The 20,240-nt window shown below is 44.2% G+C and overlaps 1 protein-coding gene and 1 long non-coding RNA gene across 5 annotated transcripts; one reads left to right on the top strand and one right to left on the bottom strand.

Annotated features, from left to right (window-relative positions):
- Nucleotides 1-1,294: 1,294 nt before the first annotated feature.
- On the bottom strand, nt 1,295-11,471 carry LOC310893669. Its single transcript, XR_014579197.1, has 3 exons — nt 11,143-11,471; nt 8,171-8,333; nt 1,295-2,073 (listed from the first exon to the last, which is right to left on the bottom strand). It is a non-coding gene; the product is annotated as an uncharacterized lncRNA (long non-coding RNA).
- A 112-nt stretch (nt 11,472-11,583) lies between these two features.
- On the top strand, nt 11,584-19,956 carry NFKBIZ (NFKB inhibitor zeta). 4 transcript variants are annotated; one of them, XM_083822910.1, is made up of 12 exons: nt 11,584-11,948; nt 12,348-12,487; nt 13,412-13,448; nt 13,540-13,643; nt 13,763-14,526; nt 14,964-15,069; nt 15,399-15,545; nt 15,879-15,942; nt 16,527-16,696; nt 17,314-17,424; nt 17,538-17,705; nt 18,402-19,956. In XM_083822910.1, the coding sequence occupies exons 1-12, from the start codon at nt 11,717-11,719 to the stop codon at nt 18,453-18,455; spliced, it is 2,097 nt and encodes a 698-aa protein (XP_083679036.1). In that variant the 5' UTR covers nt 11,584-11,716; the 3' UTR covers nt 18,456-19,956. The 4 variants fall into 4 exon arrangements, with proteins under 4 accessions (XP_083679036.1, XP_083679035.1, XP_083679034.1 ...); XM_083822909.1 differs by having other exon boundaries at nt 13,537-13,643; XM_083822908.1 differs by having other exon boundaries at nt 12,345-12,487.
- Nucleotides 19,957-20,240: the final 284 nt, after the last annotated feature.

The following is a 20,240-nucleotide window of genomic DNA, read 5'->3' as shown; positions in this document are numbered from 1 at the left end:
CTCTGAAGGATCTCCCAAAAGAGCTTCAAGGTGGGACTTGATTATTTGGAGCTCAACATGTGGGAGGCATCACAAAAGTACGTGAAGTAAAAGGCAGAAGAACCAGGACACGCTGACACTTTTTTTTTTTTTTTTTCCTCGCCATCCTGCACTCAGTTCTTTCCACTCCTTCCTACCCTCTGTTTTTCCCTGGGACAGGTGAGTCATGCTTTCCAGTCCTGTCTGCGCTTTTTCTCTGCCTGAATCAGATTCTCTCAGGGAATTGTCACTTGCCACTGGTGAGGCAGGTATTTCTGTCTTAGCTGTTTCTTCCTTCTAATTTTTTTCTTCCCTTTCTGTTTCATCTTTATCGATAGTTTTTGCCCTCTGTGCTTGTGTTATTATTTGTTTCTGTTCTCTTCTTTTTCCCTTTGTAGCAATGAGTAAAGCTAGAAATAAAAGGTTATTTTTATAAGGAAAGAAGATACTGTCTTAAAAATCTAATAAATCAAGAACTCCAATAACAAGCAAATATTACAATTATTTTCATTGTTGTAAAATATGTCCAATATATGTGTGTTTTCCAAAAATTTCATATCCACTCTTTGAAATGTACATTCTGTGTCAACAAATTTATTGCTAACATCCTGCTGTCCCGATTCTTCTGTCCAACAAGTACTGCTACAAGTAGATATTTTGATTTCTGACTGAAATCATGACTCTTCCTGTTGTGGTACACATCAGCTGTTTGTCCATGGCTTTGCCACTCTGCCCTTCTGCGCCTCAGTTTCTATTTCTTGTCCCATTTGGATTTTCCTTTTCTTTGCAGCAAGGACTGCCTGTTTGTCCAGGTGAAAGGCAGTCCTCCTAGGGCTGACCTCTGTGTTTCCAGCTGATGATGAGTATCTTCCATGGCTTTGGGAGACAGAGCTCCCGAGCTGCCCTGGTTCAGCAGGCTGCCACACCTGGGGAGAAAGGGTTGGAGAAGGTGGATGAGCAGAGCGATGCTCCATGTGCTGCTGCAATTGGTGATGAAGGTCCATCCATGCCCTCTCTTTGCAAAGAGGTGTCTCGGTACCTTGTGAAGGCACTGCGAGGCCAGTCAGGTCTCCAACTGCAGCACGCTTTGCTTCAGGAGAGAGCTGGGCGAGGGCTGGCCTGGGGCACTGCTCTACCATGCGTTATTCAAGACTGAGGGCACCATGGCCCTTCAGCTACCAGTCAATCAAATGCCGGCCCTGGCTGGAACAAAATAGCCTTATTTCGAAGAAAAGTATTATCAGTTGAACATGTTCCAGTGATATAATGCATCTGAGAACAGGAAGGTGGAGCCCACACAGCATTTCCTGCCTGCAGGCGGAAGGTTTCAGAATGATCACCTTTGGGAAGGAGTTCTACGTCTTTCAGCTTGGTGAGGCAGGGTGAAGGTGGGGGTAGTGTCTGATGGTGGTTTTTCTTCTTCTTTTTTTGAACATTTACATTCCAGTGCGGGAGGCATTGGGGATGCACAGGGCAGAGGGATAAGTGGTTAAGTGTTTTTACCTTGTTGGTAATAGTATGTGCTAACTGCTTGGGAAAGGTTCATGAAAAGCATTGAAGCCAGGGAATGTATGCCCTCAGATCTGGATGTCCTCCCCTTGCTTGCCACGTTTAATAACCATGAGACATCCTGGCACATGCCACTGGTGAAAGGAGTCGAAAGGCGAGGGTGATTCATGTGGAGCCCCCGTCCTTTTCGGAAAATCCTGGAACTTCTCCCATTCTGAAGGTTGGTGTATCTGCTGAATCAAATGACTGTTTTACATCTGATGCATCTATGACTAAGAGAAATACTTTTTTGTTGTTGTTTTTAATCAGGCTTCTGATTGTGTGGAGTTTGCACAGTGTAAGTGATGCTAGCTTCTGTGAAACTCATCCCAGCGTTTCTGAAGGCAAAATCCCACTGAAATCCAGGCAGTCTCCAAAGCAAGGTGTTTTTCCGGGCTCTGACTCATGAAGGCTGAAGCTGTTTTTTGTTTGTTTGTTCTAAACCCACAGGACACTCTCTTGCTTTCTGTGTGACTGCTGCACAGGCGCTCCCTTGTCCAGATCACCCTGTAGTGCCGTGACAGGAAAGGGTTATAAAAACACTTCTTGCGGATGTACCCGCAGTACTGCAAACAGAAGGTGGTCAGGGAAGAGAACCCAACTATACCAGGAAAGAGATCCTGCAGAGTTGCACGCTGTGAATTTCTGTTCACCCCGTTGTTGTCAAGACCTCTTTCATTGCGCTTGCCGTAAAGCTCGCATCAGCGTTTTTCTAGCCCCTATTTGGCAGCATTACGCCAGCCCGGGGTTTCCTGCCAGCCTCTTTGGCAGGGGAATGTCCCTGACAGGGCTCACCCTGCCTGGGAAATTCCACCGTGCACAAAAAGTCCAGGGAGCCACTCTCACACCGCCCTCCTCCACCCTCCCGCTTCCTCTCACATGTCATAACATTCCCCCCGGCCCTCCCCAGTCAGCCAGGGCCAAAAGATAAATGGTGCCTGAGCCGCTGCAATAAAAACCAGCCCCGTGGGCACCCAGCCTGGAGGTGTAATAAACTTGGGGGAGGGGGGGACTTAGGGTGTCTTTTTTTTTTTTCTTTTCTGTGACCAGAAAGCCAGAGTAAGCAGGACATTTGTGAAGGGGGAGGAAAAAAAAAAAGTTTCCCTGCTGCTGCTTCTCTGTTTCATACCGTTAAACCTCAGAGGAACTTTTCAGTCATTCACACAGATGGGGCCATAAGGGACGATCAGTTGCCAGTGGGGTGTAAGGAGCTGCCTTGTTTTCCATAGAGCTAATTCTAACTTCGCTCGTCAGACATGAAGGTACACTATTACTCTATTTGCCTTGTTCTTTAAAAAATGTAATTATTGGAATGATATGGGTGTACTTTTATTTTTATTTTTTCACTCATAATAGCCTTGCAAGTGGCTTGTGCTCTGTCTGCTGATGCGTGCTTTGGGGTTGGGTGTGGAAGAATGGCTGGTTTTTGGGAAGGTAACGGGTGATAAACATGAGGAAAGAAACCACAAGGAATGGTGAGATTGCTGAAAGCCCACAATGGAGCTGGGGACGAAATGCAAGTGGGACTAACTGCAGGTTTTATCTCTAACCAACTTGGATGTTTTGGGCAATCCTCTCTGAAATAATCTCTTTTTCATGGGAGGGTTTAAAGCTCTGAGGAGCTAGGCTGGATGGGAAGCTAAGCTCTGAGGACATTAAATGAAAGAAACATTTAGTGGAAGCAGGTGTTTTGTGTATCTGGATTACAGTTTCTTTTCTGGCTGCTAATTGGTAATTTGGGGATAGCAGAGCATCACCAGCATACAACCCTGCCCGGACTCAAAGGGACAGGAGTAAAATTGTGGTGGTGTATTCAGAGTGTGACGGCACAGCAAAACATATATTAAAAATAGGGATCTATGCCTGCTTTCTTGTAATTTAGTCAAACTCTGTGGGAATGAAAAGAAGTTTAATGAACCCAAACTTAACTTCAAAATTTGTTACACTAAGCAGTTCAATAAACCAAACCGTGAACTCCTTTTCACCATCCGGTGAGGGTTTCTCTGGCTTACCACGTGAGGCCGATTATCGCAGCGTCCCTGTCCATTACCTGGGCCTGCACCTGCGGGGACGGGAGGCAGCTCGGCACTACGCTTCTCACAGAGAACAGGACGTGGTCTGGATTTCAGACTACCGTAATTTGGGGTATGGTTGTACCACAGCATCACATGAGGCTGGCGTATGGCATGCGGGTATTTTCAGCTGGGACATTGTGGCTTGCCTGGAGGCACACGGGGAGCAGGGAAAGGGCCGTACCCTGGACACTCTCAGCCAGTCTGGGGGCAAACGTCACCTAGGGATGTTGGGAAGAAGGCCGTGTTTCTGCTCCAAGTTACACTCTGGTATCAGCTTTGATCCTGAGGCAATCGATTTCTTTTTGGCTGCCTTTTATTGACTTTCTTTACCGAAAGCCACGTGTTTCACTCTGCGTTTAATGGAAGTCGAAAGGAGGAGGGTGTGTGTGTTGGGGGGGGGAAATGCCCTCAGGTGCCTGGGGCTGGCCACCGGCGAAGCTCTGGCCTGCCGTGGGTCCCGAGCAGCCCAGCCCTGCACGCTGCTCTCCTGGCGCGTCCTTCCCATCCCTGGCCTCCCGGAGCAGCAGGGTGGCGCAGGTGGCCCAAGCCCTCCCGTCTGCTCTGCCTCCTGCTGCGGCATGGGACCGTGCCTCGCTGCTAGCCCGGGATATTGGGGGCAGCAAAACTCAGGTCTGATGATGCTGCCGAGAAGCCTGGGTCTGATTTTTGCCTTCCTAGTCACATGCTCCTGAGACAAAACGTGTAAGGCAGAAACTAGAGCTGCCTTTAGTTCTGCTTTCTTTGCTAGAGATTGGCAGGAAATTAAAAGGAAATTTAAAAATCCACGGCTTAGCTTCTGTGAAAAGTAGTGTCCTGTAGGACAGGATGTGTCTGGCTTCGGTCGGTGCGTCTTCCCAGCTGAGAACTGAAGGAGAGAGCCAAGGGGTGGGAACACAATTTTGCATGATGCCCCACTGAATCAAAGGGTTCATTTTCAAATTTCTTGATATTTTATGCTAAGTGCTGCACCATTTAAATATTACTGTTTTTTGTCTTTACTATCCATTGACATGGATTTCTTTCTAAATGCGTAGCAACTGTCTGTCAAGCTTGTAGAAGCAAGAAGGGCATGGCATTAGTATCCTTTTCATATTTATGTTTATGCAAGTGTAGGAAATATGTTGCTGAGACATATGCGGCAGCAAATTCTGACCCATAGATAGTGGTGATGTCCTGGTTGAAGACGATTGCACACATGTATCTGAGGATAAAACCTGCCCTAGAATCTGCAATTCATCCCAAGCACCAGGAGTTTTTATACTGCTGCTTGGAATAAACCTAACATTTTCCTTACCATAGTCAAATTTTACTTATCTGCCTTGGTTTAGGTGCTTTCTAAAGTGAAAATATTTCCTGTTTATTGAATTTTTGTCTGACTAATGGAGGACAACTCCACAGCTGAGTTTCAGGACTTTCCTGAGGTCAGACAGCCATGTGATTTGAAAGCTGGGATTTCTCTAGTAACTGGAAGTCTGAACTAAAGGCATTTAAAATCTGTAGAATGAAAAACCTAGTGAAACAAGGTCATGACACAAGACATGAACAGCAAGGGCACGTGCTTTAATAAGCTTTGCATTGTTAACACTCGTCTTTCACTTAGTGTTGCCCTGTTTCTGCCTGGGATTTCCTGCACACCAGTACGTGCTCTGGGGCTGAGTAGATGCTCGTGTGTATAAGCTGTGTAGGGCTGTGCAAATCAACGCTGAGGCTCCCTGGAGGTGTTGACCTTGCAGCACAACTACAGCACAGCTGATCTGCACACATGCTGTCGGTACGGCTGGGATGTCTGATCAGGTGTCAGCCCAGCTGGACCTACTGTGCCGTAGGTGTGACTGGTTGCTGCATCCAAGAAGTGGACAAAGTTTCAAAATCTGCCTGGATGACATTTTTTGAGCAGAAAAACATGTTTGGGAAGCCTAGTTGTACGGTAACCTTAGCCTTAGATAGCTTACCCATTACCATCTAAAAACTGAGAGACTAGAAATGCAGGGTCCTGGGTAAACTGCGGTTTGAAAAATGTTATTTTTCTGGGTTCAGGTCTCACTGAGATAAAGCAGTTTTTCCTCCTGTTCCTGTACTAAAGAGTTGAATGGCAGTGCTGCATTCTGGGAGACAACTCTGCATTCCCTGTGAGAACGTGATTTTGTTTTACTGGGGATTGAAGTGGTCCTTGTTTGTGGAAGGTACAAAGACTGAAACTGAAGTCCGCTGGAGACAAACCCACTGTCGTGGTTGTAGCACAGGCTCCTGTCTCTGAGAGCAGACAATAAAAATTACTGTGGGGTTACAATGACAGATTTTGGCCCAGGTTGATCACCTGAGTTAGAAGGAAAAAGACCTTCAGTGTGAGACACAAGGGAAGCTCATGCTTGCATCTTTAGACCTGTGATGAGGCTCCTCAACAGCACTGAGGAACAGCACTAACTCCCTTTCTAACTGGAATACTGTAAGAAGCAAAATATTTTGAGGCAAGAACATGCACTTATTTACCTCATCTATGTACACACCAGTATCCTTCCCAGTTGACATGTGACGTTGTCCTTTGCTATGGGGAAAAAGCATCCTGCTCCATATTTATATGCTGTGACATCAGCAGTGCGTGTATTTCTTAGCAATGAGTTCCTACTGCAAGGTGGTAATGAGCTAATGAGATAGAGCAGCTTATGAGAAAACATGACTAACCAGGGCAGTGAGTATGTTGAGAGGAATGTCCACAAATATAAGGTGTAAAGGGAGACTGTTTACTGGTAGAGAAATCAGATCAACTTGTGCAGCTTTGTAATACTTGCTGTGTTTGGTGTTTCTTTTCCTCCATGCTGATTTCAGCTGCTTTATATACACAGTATGGAAGAATCTATTTAAGAACAACCAACTTTTTTTTTTTCAATATCAAACAACCTGGGAGAAAAAAGCTGAACTGAGGGCATTCTTTGGATCAAAGCAGCAAGCTCTAAAAGATACATGATAAATAAATAGTCTGAATTTTCCTTTAATATGAAGAATTATACATGCTCCCTTTTGAAGTTCAGGCTAATCCTAGAACAGCAGTCTTCGAGACCAACACTGAGGAAAAATGTAGCAATACAAGTATAGCGAACAGGTTAGAAACAGACTCCTCTGTACTAGCTTTTAGAGCAAAAATGTGTCATGGACCACTTCCAATTTGCTGACATGTGGTCTCTTAAGTTGTTACAGCAAACACACTTATTGATCCTACAGAACAGTTTCTAGGATTGAAATAGTGACTGTGCTTTTATCTCCAGTTTTCTTGATGCTGTTCTAAAAGCAAGTTCGATGTTATGTTGGACTGGAATTTGTGTGCTGCATGGAAATGCTTCTAGCACAGAGGTGTGGCGGCTGTACTCACACACCTTGACTCAAAGTCTGTAGCACCAGGCTAATTATACCAATTTGAGAATAAGCAACATTTGACATCCATACAGTAAATATTCACTTGCATTAAGCAACTGGACTGTAAGCTACCATTTTTATTCTCAGTTTAAGAAATACCACAAAGGTCATACTATTCCAAAAGTGTGTTGCAAAACTAAATTCTTGTTACTAGTAGTTTGTGCTCTGCCACTTTACCTAAAGGCTCGCCCTTGTTCTGTGCTGCCACTTATGACAGACTGAAGAGAGTTTAGCCCACTCCCATACCCACCAATGTGGGGTCTGCTCTGAGAGCCATCACGCTCCTTGTGCTCCTTGCTCTGTTGGGAGTCACGGAGGCAACTTACACACAGTAAAAGCAAAGTTCTGCTTTTGGGGATTGATTTATTTACTTATGGGTTTATTTATTTGAAGACTACATCGCTTGCTGCAGTCACCCCAGTACGTGCCCCAGGACCAAGCAGTGCAGGCATACCGATGCTATACAGGTAAGCCTTTCCCTACAGCAGACTGGCCAAGTACATAAAGCATAACATTTTGCTGTGGTCTCTTTTAGAGTCCTCCTCAGGACATGTTTTTCTTTTTTTTTTTTTTTTTTTCCCTTTTCAACTCTGACTGCCTGAAATAATGTGTCATGGCCAACACGGTGCTGCTTTTAAAACAAGATGTCGTTGCATGTGTGACCTGGAGCTACAGCTCTGAGGGGATTTTTCTGAGGGGGAAGATGAGGAAGGATACCTTTTTGGAAAGTAATATAAAATACAGGAAGGCAACCGGCACAGCCTTTCCCACACTAACTAGGGAGCAGTCCCAGAGCAAACCATGCCCAGGTTTCATCCACAGGAGTTGGTGTCTTTGCTTCATAAGAGATCCCAGAACTGAGCTCATATGAGTGCACTGTTACCAATCCTGGGACCGGGATGTGAGAGTAAACTGTGGGGCCGCATCGTTTGACCATACAGAAGTAGGGGCTAGTTTCATTAGATTGGCCATCACTTACATATGAAGCTATAGGGGATGAGGCAGGGTGTTGTGAGGAAGTATTTGCAAGCATGCTCAAACCTCTGCCTAAGTTTTGCAGCCTAGATTTTTCAGACCAGAGAATGCTCAGTCCATCTGTCTAGTACCCCCTCTGTTACCTGTGCCGCAGGGCTTTCCAGGGCCCATCATGCCTGTTGTCCCTCTATCTGATGTTAAGGCAGTTCTGTGGGAGGGAGTTTTCTTTCCATCTTTTTTACTGCCACTTCACAACATGGCCTGGAAGTCCCCTTCCCCTTCTGGCGCAGGCGGTAAAGCTTGTGTCTGAAAGCATAAACCAGAGATGGTTGAAAGCTGGACAGAAAAATTTCTCTTTCAGTCTGAGTTTATGTTATTGTTATTAAAATGCTGTTCTCAGCATGAGGACCCAGAAATGAGAGAATACCTCATGGTTATAATTAAGAAGGGTGTTGAAAATAATGAAAGTGTGTTTTAACAGAAAATCCCCAAAGCACTGAAGAGGCTTTTTGATTTTACTTCAACTTAAGGCATCAGCTCAGCTGTTTCCTTGTACCAAGAATACAGTTATTTCAGGCCTAATGGATGGAAAAGCCCAGTACAGCATCTCTGTTGTGTATTTGCTCAGTGCTGGCTCTCAAAAGGATAGCAAAGAGGAGACCTAACTGATTAATCTAGATGTTTAGTTGGTAGCAAAACTCAAAGGTGTCTTTCAACCATTATGACTTTGGCAATGAAGGGGGAGGCCCCTGACAAATGACTGCAAATTTTGAGACAGTAGGTTTGTTTTTTTTGTTGTAATTGTTTTAATCTGAATTTTCAGATCCTTCCAAAGTAGCTCCTGGGTGTACACAAGTCATACACCCAAAAGCAGTGATAAAAGTTGTTTCAGTTATCAAGTGTACTGGTATAACCTAACCAAGACTGATTAGATTTAATTCCACAATACTTGTTCAGGCTTTATTCTACAGTGAGCGAAGAAACCGAGGTTTTGGTCTGAAAACAAGTACGTTTTGTGTCTCATTTTTGCAGTGGTCTGAGATATGGATATAAACACATGTCACTATTTGCAGGTGTACTTAAGACAGGTTTCAGGACAAATTTTGCTCATATTGGCCACTAGTTGGCATTATTGATACATTGCAGTATATGCAATGGCGCAATAAAAACCTGTGAGGCCAGCGCTTGGCAAGCTGAGGCATCCTCCTCTGTGCAGGCCTCTCAGACATCAGCTCTGGAGCTTGCTGGGTTATGCTGCATTACACTCAGCCAAAAGAGGATGAAACTGTCTGCTTTGCTGCGCCCTTGCAGCTCCTTCCCAGCCGACGTCCCTCCTCCCTGGCTTGTGGCTGTCTGTACAGGCTCTGCCAGCTCTCCCGGCAGGAGAAGAGGTGATGAGCACTTCTGGTCGCTACCCTGCCCGGGAGGAATTTTCTTAGGCTGAAGATGTCTGCCGGGGTTTTGGTCACTGTGGATGTTACGTGGTGTTTGGGCCAAAAGAAACGTTCGAGGTCTGCAGCATTAATAATTACAATTTGTAAATGTAGCAATAATTTGCCTGTAACTTGCACGGAATACTTTGAGAGTTAGGAGGTTGTTGGGAGCCAGCTCATCTTGTGCAACATGGGCGTGTGTATTTTTGAAAGAGCCTTTTGTTACAGAGTTTGGTGGAATTAGACTTGTCTTAATCTGCTTTGACTGGGAGTAGATTTATGTCAAAAGACCTGATAAATAAGATTTTGCTGATGAAACAACCATGAGTTAAGGTATCAGAGTGTTGCCTGAAGTGGATTTTGCTTAGTAAAATGAAAGCAAGTCAACAATTCAGCATTCAATAGAGTTGAAACTTTGGAATAGAAAAAGAAATTCCACACCCCCTTTGCATTAAGGTAAAAACCTCATTAAATTGTTTTATAGAATATTTTCCATTTATATGTAGAGGCTAATCTTCAATTAATCAGTTCCAAAATGATTACGGAATAGCAACGATAAAGATGTTGCTCGTCCCTGCGTGTATGTGTTCTGAGGGCCTTCCATGACCTAGTAGAATTAAAATGTGTGGAATACACTTTTGGTTTGACATTCATTTTTACCCTCGGCATTTTTAAGGGAATTACAGACAACTACAGCACTAAATCTAATTCTTTCAATTACATACTTCTCAGATTCGTGTTGTTGTTTGGTTGTAAGAAGACAAGATCCAGTCAGATCTGTTTTCAGAAAGCTGTGTTACAGATCCTCCTATCAGTCACCAAGTGCACAAAGAGCATTTGAGGGTTAAAGGATCTCTGATCGGCAAGTGCTTTTTAACAAGGAAATGCTTAAAGTATCTACCTAAGGCTAAGGTATCGTAATTGAGATCTAAGGTTTGGAGAACAACGGAGAACAATCTTCTCGCATGTTTAAAACATACTGCCTGATTTCACAGATCCTTGCTTGCATAAAGAGGTTCCCTGAAATCAGTGAGAACGCTCAGTTAGGAGATAGCTGCTGATTAGGTAACAAAGGAATTTTTACCTTTATTAGACTGTGCTGTTTCTGGCACAATGTAGTGTTTGACTTGACTTCATACGTCACATTTGCAAGTTTTACTGTGACTGCATAAATTTGATCTATGGCTTAAAAGCACACACAGTTTTTTGGAGTAGGAACCTGTAGATAACTCCAAGTGAAACTCTGTCTTCACCTGACAAGGGAAGAAATGTTTGAATAATACAAAATAATTCCCTCTTGCCTCCTCATGGCTGATTAATATAATTTCACGTTGCACCTGTCCCATGTTTTTTAGCACAATTAAAACATGTATAATAATCTAAATTATAGACCTCCAATCTACATAATATGCTTTAGAAATACAGTGTTGTTTTACTGCATATTTTTGGGGGCAGCCACTGTGCTAACAACATCCTAATCACAATGTCGTGCGGACAAACACACACGCTTGTTTTTTAGAAGATGATGACCTTGGTGGTAGATGAGAAAGGAGAAATGTATTTTTTTGAAAGATGGGGAGAAGTCTCCCCGGCGACTGCGGGTCAGAAGTCACCGGTGCTGCTGACATTTGTCACAGGTGCACAGTTTCACCCGCCTTTAGTTTCGGCACCGTGCCACTTACCCACTTCTCTCTGCTGGGCTCCGGCTGTATCACGGCAGCGTGCTGCAACCCGAAAAATAAACATCTTTCGGGCCTGCCCGATGCCTGCTCCACGCTCGGCGGCGGCCCAGGGCTGAATCCCCCGAGCTGTGCTGGAGGATGGGGTTGGGGTCGGGGTCAGGGCCGTGGGGGAGGCCTCGTCTACCCGCTGCCTGCTCCCTCAGGACCTCGAGGGGCCTCCTCATCTACCCGCTGCCCGCCCCCTTAGGGCCGCGGGGGCCGCCTCGTCTACCCGCTGGCTGCTCCTCTCGGGGCCGTGACCGTCTCCATGCCACCGCGTCCCCGCCCCGGGCGCGGCCGCGTCCCGCCTCCCCCCGCCGCCCTTACGGGAAGCGCGGCCCCTCCCGGCCCCGGGCCCTCCTCCGCCGGCGGGGAGGAGCCGCTATAAGCCCGGCCGCCACGGCCGCCGCCCCCCAGTCCTTGCCGTGCCGCCCGCCTGCCCTCCCGTCCAGCCCTGGCCGTACCCGCGCCAGCCGCCGCACCTCTGCCCGCCGCCCTTCGCCGCCGCCGCCGCCCGCCGCCCCGCGGCACCGCCATGATCGTGGACAGCAGCCGCGACGCGGCGCCCGATGGCGGCGACGCCGGCGCCCTCAGCAGCCCCATCAACCTCGCGTACTTCTACGGGGCCTCGCCCCACTCCAGCGAGGGCAGCTGCTCGCCGGCTCACTCCGCCCCGGGCTCGCCGGGCTCCGACTCGGACCTGTCGGTCAGCAGCCGCGGCGGCGGCCGCCGGGACTCCCGGAGCGGCGCCCGCCCCGCTCTGCAAGGTACGGCGGGGCGGGGGGCGAGCAAATGGCGGCCGGGGGCTGGGCTGGGGGCGTGAAAATGGCGACCGCCGCCCTTGGGGGTGTCTGAAGGAGACCCCCCGCGTCCAAGCGGGCCTGGGAGCTGCAGGCGGTGACGGGAGGGAGCGGTGACCTCAGGGCCGGTTTTTGGGGTTATTTCCAGCCTTTCGACAGCTGGCGCTGGGACGGGGAGGTTCCGGCGTGATTCAGCTGGAGGAAATGGCACGGAGGGGAGTGCGCTGCGGGGCTTTGGCTCGGCTCGGCGCAGCTGGACGCAAGGCTTTATCTCATTTTCCACCGGCGTTTCTCCTTCTGTCCTTATTTCTCTTCTATTTTATTTCTTAACGACTAATCTCAGCGTTTCGTTTCGCGTCTCAGCAGTTGAACAGCACATGGGGGGAGGAAAGCAGCACAGGGGCCCCTTCCAGGGGGTCCGCGTGAAGAACTCGGTGAAGGAGCTCCTGCTGCACTTCAGGAGCAGCAAGCAGATGTCCTCGGGTGCTGCTGCGGATGAATGCAAGGTAACGAAGAACATTTTCCAGGGCTGACATAATTGGGTTTAATGATTACTGAAGCTGGCAAAAAAGAAAAGGAAAAAAACCAACACGTGATAGCAGTAAGAATGTGATAGAAGTAAGTTTACTGCTTTATCTGATGTGGATGGAGTCATTGTTTCTGCCTTTCAGCACACAATGGAAGAACAGAGTCGGGAGGAAATTAGTGAGACTGTTTAGTGTAGGAGAGAGAGGCGCTTAAATGTTCTTATTCAGCTTTATTTTCCAAAGGGAGTTCAGACCAAGATGCAGTTGTGTTCTGGGACAGTGATAACCCCCCTGTTAACTCCTCTGAAGTCATGAATTTTAAGAGCAGGGAGTCTTTTCAGAAGAGAATCGCTTAGCAGCTTGTCGTACTGCTGCATTCGTCTAGCTGCATTCCTCTAGCGTAAAGGCATATCCCAATCTGGAAAGATTGGAACAGAGAGGTGTAAGAAATGTTTGGAAGATTAAAGAGGGTTTTCTTTACAATATCCGTTGAGAGTATGTTTGAGCTTCCGAGTTAAGTGTTGCCACAGGAAACTTTTTGCATAGAAAACTTTACAGCATTTGAGACAGGTAAACTTGGCAGGTTTACATGAAGAAAAAATCCTGACACCTCACTAAGGACGTTGTCTGTCTCTAGATTGTCTTGAGTTCTGCGGTATTGTAACAAATAGCTTAAAAAGCCTTAAGAAAAACAGTGGTTTTTGTTTCAGTTCCGTAAAACTCTTTATGTTTTCTAACCTTAATTAAAAGCAATTAAATTAGGGTTAGATTACCATGTTACTAGGATTATTCTAAGGTATATTCTCTGTTTATAGAAGCAAGCCTCTGTTTTTGTCTTTTTTTTTTTTCCCCACTGAAATAACATTGTAATAATGGAATAATCTGTATTTTTTTCCTCAAAAGGCACAAGGAGGATTGGTGAACTACGAACAGTACACAGGTAAGAAGAAAATATACTGTAATAATATTTTAAAAGTAGATTGTAGGGAGTAATCTCCGAGTGGATTGTAAATTCCTTTTCTTTTCAGCAGAGCTGAAGAGCATACTGGGTCACAGTGGCAAGAGAAAGGCTCCTGAGCTCCTTTCTGATGGACCTTCTTTCAAACGCCAAGCTAATATTCACCCACACCTCCTGGTAAGCTTGGACTATTTTTTTTCCAGTGCTTTTTGTTTTCCTCTGGGTAATCAAAAATTGCTAGCTAAAAAATAATGCCTTTAACTGGTTGGTACTTGTTTGTATTCTTTTTCTGACAGACACCACCCCAGACACCGACTTCAATGGATAACATGGAGGAGACGCATAAAAACGAACCAAAGCACGACAGCAGTTCTGATCTGCTCCAGAACATTATAAACATTAAGAATGAGTCGAGCCCTGTTTCTCTGAATACAGTGCAGGTTAGCTGGTTGCACGGTGTCTCCAATCACAGTTCGCCTGGTGAGCAATACCAAGACAGTCCAGGAACACAGACTTTTTCCCCGTCCCAGAAGTACCAGGCATTCCAGGATCACACCTCCCAGAATATGCTTGATCCTCCCCAGCATTACCAGTTCTCTTCATCGCAGAACCAGGAGTTGTCACAGAGCTATACTTCGGATGCGTCTCTGGATTACAGGCCCTTTTCTGCCAGTGACCAGTCTCCTAGCTACCAGCCGAATACCTTTGAGAGCCATGAACTGCAGTATTGCCCTTCACAAAGTTTCTCCTCCCTCCTCAACGATTCTGAAGGCTCGGAGAACATCTCTGCCCCCCTCCAGCTGCTGACGAGTGCCCACCCACAGTCTGATGTCAGCTCCCATGCTCAGAATTTCAGCTTGGCTCCCAGTAATATCTGCGGTAGTCTTGAGCGCAGCATCTCTTTGGCTGCTTTGAATGTCTCGCTACCACACCAAAATGTTGCCAGAAACACAACGCAGCTGGGCAAGTCATTTTTTCAGTGGCAAGTGGAGCAGGAAGAAAACAAATTGGCTAACATCTCTCAAGACCAGTTTCTCGCAAAAGACTCTGATGGAGACACGTGAGTGCTGTTTATCTCTGTGTTTCCCAAGTAGAAGGTTGGGGAGTGCTTCTGTTCAGGTTTTGGTGGACTACTGGGTTTTAATGAAAGCTGTTTGATAGCAGTGCTTGTGTCATGAGTGCAGTGGTTTCGGTAATCATGGTCTCGCTGATGGGCTGTGATGCATGCAGTTGCAGCACACTTGGTAGATAAGGTAGTTGTATCATCTAATTTCACGTACTTATTGTTAGATTTTTATCTGGTAAATTGAGAGAAAAAGATTCTAATTTAGATGTTTGAAATTACCTTGGGAAGAAGGTGCCTGCGTTCCTGTCTTAGTCACCCAGAAGTCTGAAGCTGGCAGCATAGCACCCTTCCCATAACGTACTTTTGGATTTCTGTAGCGATTTGAGCCCCAGGTTGTATGGTTGTGTAACTGTTTTCCCTCTTTCCTGCAGCTTCCTTCACATTGCTGTTGCCCAGGGCAGACGAGCACTCTCCTACGTTCTCGCAAGGAAAATGGCTGCTCTGCATATGCTGGATATTAAAGAGCACAATGGCCAGGTGAGGTTCTCAATGTCTTTGCACCTGATTTGTGCGCGAGTGCTCTACATGTCTGGACCTTGAGGAAAATGTGGTGAAATGCTTATTTAATATTAACCCCGAGATTTAGTCTGCATACTAATATTAACCTTGAGCTATTAATACTTCTTGGGATCACCTTGAGCTGGTAAAACTATACACTCAACTTCATTTGTCCTGGCTTCCTGGTATTCATAATCACTGCTTAAATAGTACCAGGTAGCTAGCTAGGCTTTGTGTTTGTTTTAGTTGCTCTTTCCTGTTAGAGATCAGATGACTAATAGTTGAAATTTTCTTCTCAATGTTTGCAGAGTGCTTTTCAGGTTGCTGTGGCGGCCAATCAGCATCTCATTGTGCAGGACTTGGTTAGCTTGGGGGCTCAAGTCAACACCACAGACTGTTGGGGTAGAACGCCATTGCATGTTTGTGCTGAGAAGGGACATGCCCAGGTCCTTCAGGTGAGAAGCCCTGTTGTAGCTCTTAGTTTGGTATTAGCTGTTACAGAAAATTCTGAAAACACCATGCTTTCCCTTATCTTTCTCTGTGTAGCCTTGTAGATATGTCTCAGGGCTCTAGAGCAGTGGTTTAAAGTGAGCTTGAATTTGACTTGTAAGGTTCTTGCCAATGTTTTGGAGTAATGTGGTAGAATCCTCTGCTACATGAAATCAGTAAATAAGTTTCTTTTTAATGCTATTATTTATTGCAAATTTGCAACAAGGCTGTATACAAACTTGAGGAAGCAGTATGTGGCTTGGATAGACCTAAACACATGCCTGTTCCTACTTTTGTAGGCAATCCAAAAGGGAGCTATGGGAAGCAATCAGTATGTGGACCTTGAGGCAACGAACTACGATGGTAAGTAGTTTGGAGTTCATAACTTACAAAGTTACTAGACGTTACAATGTTTTATAGCTGCTGATGTGAATCTTATTCTGGGTGAAAAGCAATAAAATGGGGTATAGCTTTGCCAGGTTGAAATTGGCAATTACACTTGAAATTGCATTATGATTGGCGTATTTGTCAGAAAAAAGCATGGTTAGCCTCTGCCTGTTGGAAGCTTTCCTTTTTTCCTCTGACTGACAAATTTGGCACAGAGACTTGATGATAATGGACTATTGTTTAAAATCTGTGGGTGCCAGTGGTTTATCAGTGGATAGAGAATGCAGAATCTCTGGCACCAGAGAGCTGCTTTAATTGATCCTCTTTTCCATGCAATAGCTCTTTCTGAAATACATTTTTTAACAAAGCATACAAAAAGATTCTTTACTTACTTGCTAGCTGATTGCTCCCCATAAATTGGTACTTAACTCTTTGACTGACAACCCAAATCCTGAGCCATGCAGGAGCAGTCCTTATCACTTAGAAATGTGGAAACAAGCAGCCAGTTACTAGTTCTCTATTGTGCTCACTTGCTAATGATGATTTTCTTTCAAATTAAGGTTTGACAGCACTACACTGTGCTGTTCTGGCCCATAATGCTGTGTTGCATGAACTGCAAAACATTCAACCACCTCACTCCCCTGAGGTTCAGGAGCTTCTGCTGAGAAACAAGAGCCTGGTAGAAACCATCAAGACTCTGATACAAATGGGAGCTTCTGTTGAAGCAAAAGTGAGTAAAACAGCTTTCTGTAAGGTGTCAGATCCCAAGAAAATAGGGAAGCAGATCATGCCCCTTTCTCCCATGCCACATCTCAGTCCACTTATTACAGAGGAAGTAGACTGATTTGAAAGCTTCCTAAGCAACTTACATTTTAATTTACTCGAGTGGAATGAAAATGTTGCGTTTATTAAGAACAAGATATTATCAATGCAAATGAACCATGGGAAAAGGGAGGTCACAGTCTAATTTCTGGATTAAGAATGATGCTACACCAGTTACAATTGGTTGTGTCTTAAAAGTAAGAATATGTTTGGAGCATTTTGAGGTATCTGTAGTAATAGGGTGCTGATGATACCCTGTTCTTGAACTGTACATTTTAATTACGTGCTGCTACCTGTCCAGTTTAGATCAGTGTTGGGGAGATCATTACTTGCTATAACACTTGTTTTTTTTGGCTGTGTAAGTTTACTGCTAAATGAGGTGTGGTCTGTTGTTCATTAGATGATAAAATATATATTCAGACTGACTTTCGGTATAAATACTTTTGTAGAACACTCTGTTACTCTGTTTTGTTTATCTGCATGTTCAACCTGGATAGGTGAAACTAAAAGTTCCTTTCTTGATAGGATCGCAAAAGTGGTCGCTCAGCTTTACATTTGGCAGCAGAAGAAGCAAACCTAGAGCTCATTCGTCTCTTTTTGGAGCTGCCCAACTGCCTTTCTTTCGTTAATGCGAAGGTATGGTGATTTTTCCGAATGCAGATACAATCTGGGATGTATGTGAGCTAGTCGCTGTAAGTGTCCTGAAACTCTTGCCCCTGCCACTTCTTCATGGTATTTGTCTTCTCCAGGCTTACAATGGCAACACAGCACTTCACGTGGCTGCTAGCCTGCAATATCGGGTGAGTCAGTTGGATGCGGTTCGCCTGCTAATGCGAAAGGGAGCTGATCCAAGTGCCAGAAATTTGGAAAATGAGCAGCCAGTTCACCTGGTTCCTGATGGCCTTGTAGGAGAACAGGTAAACAAAAAAAAGCCAACACAACCCACTAAAATAACAAGAACAAAAAAAAAACAAACCCTCCTCTCCCATCCTCTCCCCACCAACCCAAAAGCTATATTCCTCTCAACATTTTTCAGGTTTTGAGTTGTAACTTAAGGAAAAGATTAAGCAAATGGAATTTTTGTCAGAGATCTTTGGTTTTAATGTTAGTATCAGAAAGAACATGCAAAGACCTGAAATTGTAGATTTTATTTGTAGCTTCTTTTGTCCTATCTCGAAAACTTTTTCATGTCAAACTGTTACTGAGAGTTGTTTTTTTTTTCTCAGTAACCTTGCAGAATATGGGAAGTAATGTCCCTTCTCGTGTTGATCTCAGTACGGCTTAAAATCATGTTAAAAATTATGATCAGCAACAAAAATAGCAATTTTGGGGCCTGAATAACAGATGAAGAAAATCCCTCTTTCCTAGGAGCTGTTCAAATACATAAAAGCAGCTAGCTCTTGAGCTAAGGAGCTAATAACCTAAGCAACTCAGTCATTCTATTTTATTTACTTGGTTCAAATCTTGTAGAATTGTATCAATTCTTGTGTAACTGAACTCAGAATCTAGTCTCAGATAAATGAGGAACGCAGAACTAGAAATCAGTTTTCTAGTTTAAGTTTATGACTTTGGGATGATAAATGCTAATGTTTTTGTCTTTTTCTCTCCTCTAGATAAGACGTATCCTGAAAGGGAAGGCGATTCAGCAGAGAGCGTCGCCATTTTAAACTCCATGTTTCTTGGAGTTTAGCTACCTTACACTCACTGTCAGTCAGGCAGTCCTAATGTATCTGTAAATAGACCATTTGCCTAGTGTTGGCAAATGTTAGTTGTTTCTATGAAACAAAAGTATTTTGTTCACTATCATATAGTGGGTTATGTACGAGTTTTAAAAAAAAAAAAATACAAAAAAAACACCACCCAACAAATCAACAATCAAATTCTTCCAAGCAAATGGGAATGTTTTATTCCCATGTACGTGGAAACTTTGCATGGATACCTGAATTTCATAGCTACAGCAAGACTGATTGATTTAATCAGCCATATATCTAACTTCTGGACAAGGATAATTCTACAGTAAATCTTTGTCTGGAGAGGGGTGATACATGACAGCATTGCAGAGTTTTTTGTTTGTGTTTTTAATAACACTTAAATATACTAAGTGCAAGAGAAATCAAATATTTTTGAAGTGGAAATTTTATTTATATACCTTTGTGGCTTCCTTCCAATGTGTTGTGCGGGATTGTATATAGTCCTTGGTGTTGTTGTACAGCTGTATAGTTCTGAGTATCAATTGATAGCTTGGGAATGATCTGAAGAAGAAAACTTCTCAGATCTCAAACTTGCAAGTTGCATATGGAATTTTAATACTGGTGCAAATCGGGTAAATTCTGTTATTCTTAAAGACTGAAGACTGAAATTGCATTTAAGATGGATTGTCCCTAGCACTGATTTGTGCATGCTTTTGGACTTGTTAATAAAATATGAAAAGCCATGCTTACTCAGGGGACAATATCAACTTTTTTTGTATGCAGTAGAGGGCTTTTGTTTTGACGGGACAGTAGATTGAGGGAGAAATGTCGTGACTTACATAGTGTATATAACTTTGTCATACTTCAAGGAATATGATCCTGATTCAGTGAAAGTATTTAGCATGTACTTAACTCTTAATGCATGTTGGAATCTCTCCATGTTCCTTATACTTAAATATGTGTAAGCCCCACTAGTGTCAGTAGGACTTAAGCACATGCCTACGTAGCTTGCTGAATTGGGCTCTAGTTAATTCTAGAGATTTAGTGTTTCTCACCTCCTAAGCAGAGTTAGTCCATTTACAGTTTTACCTTATAGGTATAGTAGATAGCCAAGCAAATATTTGAAGTTAATGTTTTTCTATTTTTAATAATTATAGGTTTTAATGCAAAATGTGTACTAATGTTGCTGTATACTTGTATTCTGTTGGAGAAAACTGCTTCCAATCACTTAATCAACAATCCACACTGGGCTGTAATCCAGCAGTATGTTCTTTGTATGGTCTTTGCTCTTAACTTGTTCTTACATCACACGCAATTCTCTTCCATAATAACTTAATTAGTCTGATTTTGCTGTTTTGACAAAGTATGTCTCGTAGACAAGCTAAGTGGAAAGATCTAATATTCTGAGGCCTAGTTGTGATGTATTTCTTGAAGGGTCTCCTGTATCTTGTTTGAATAAACATGTTACTTATACACAGTTGTGGTTACTGTCTGTGATTAATACTGATGATAAAATCAAGATTGAGATAAAACCGATACAGCACAGTGATATGCGAGACTGGTGAAGGTTCATTTGTGAAGTATGAGATGGAGTCTCCTTTCCATCCCCCCGTTGATATTTACTCTGTTTGATGCTTTTTTTTGTTGTAGCTGATGCTAGGGCATTTCAGGTCATGCCTTATGTGGTTGTGTTGCCTCTGTATTTGGTAGCTGTGTCCCAAATGGAAAGAATTATGTCCTGGTTCCAGTTAGGACAGAGTT

Source organism: Anser anser (assembly GCF_964211835.1).
Source record: "Anser anser genome assembly, chromosome: 1".
NCBI lineage: Eukaryota > Metazoa > Chordata > Aves > Anseriformes > Anatidae > Anser > Anser anser.
The sequence above is the reverse complement of the archived record's forward strand: the minus strand, read 5'-3'. Positions and strand labels throughout refer to the sequence as shown.

Excerpts from the sequence above, each read along its gene's own strand:
- NFKBIZ (XM_083822907.1), top strand. The coding sequence starts at position 11,717 with ATGATCGTGGACAGCAGCCGCGACGCGGCGCCCGATGGCGGCGACGCC. Across the intron at positions 13,449-13,536 it reads GAACTACGAACAGTACACAG|CAGAGCTGAAGAGCATACTG; the intron begins GTAAGAAGAAAA and ends TTTTCTTTTCAG. Across the intron at positions 15,546-15,878 it reads GACATGCCCAGGTCCTTCAG|GCAATCCAAAAGGGAGCTAT; the intron begins GTGAGAAGCCCT and ends CTACTTTTGTAG.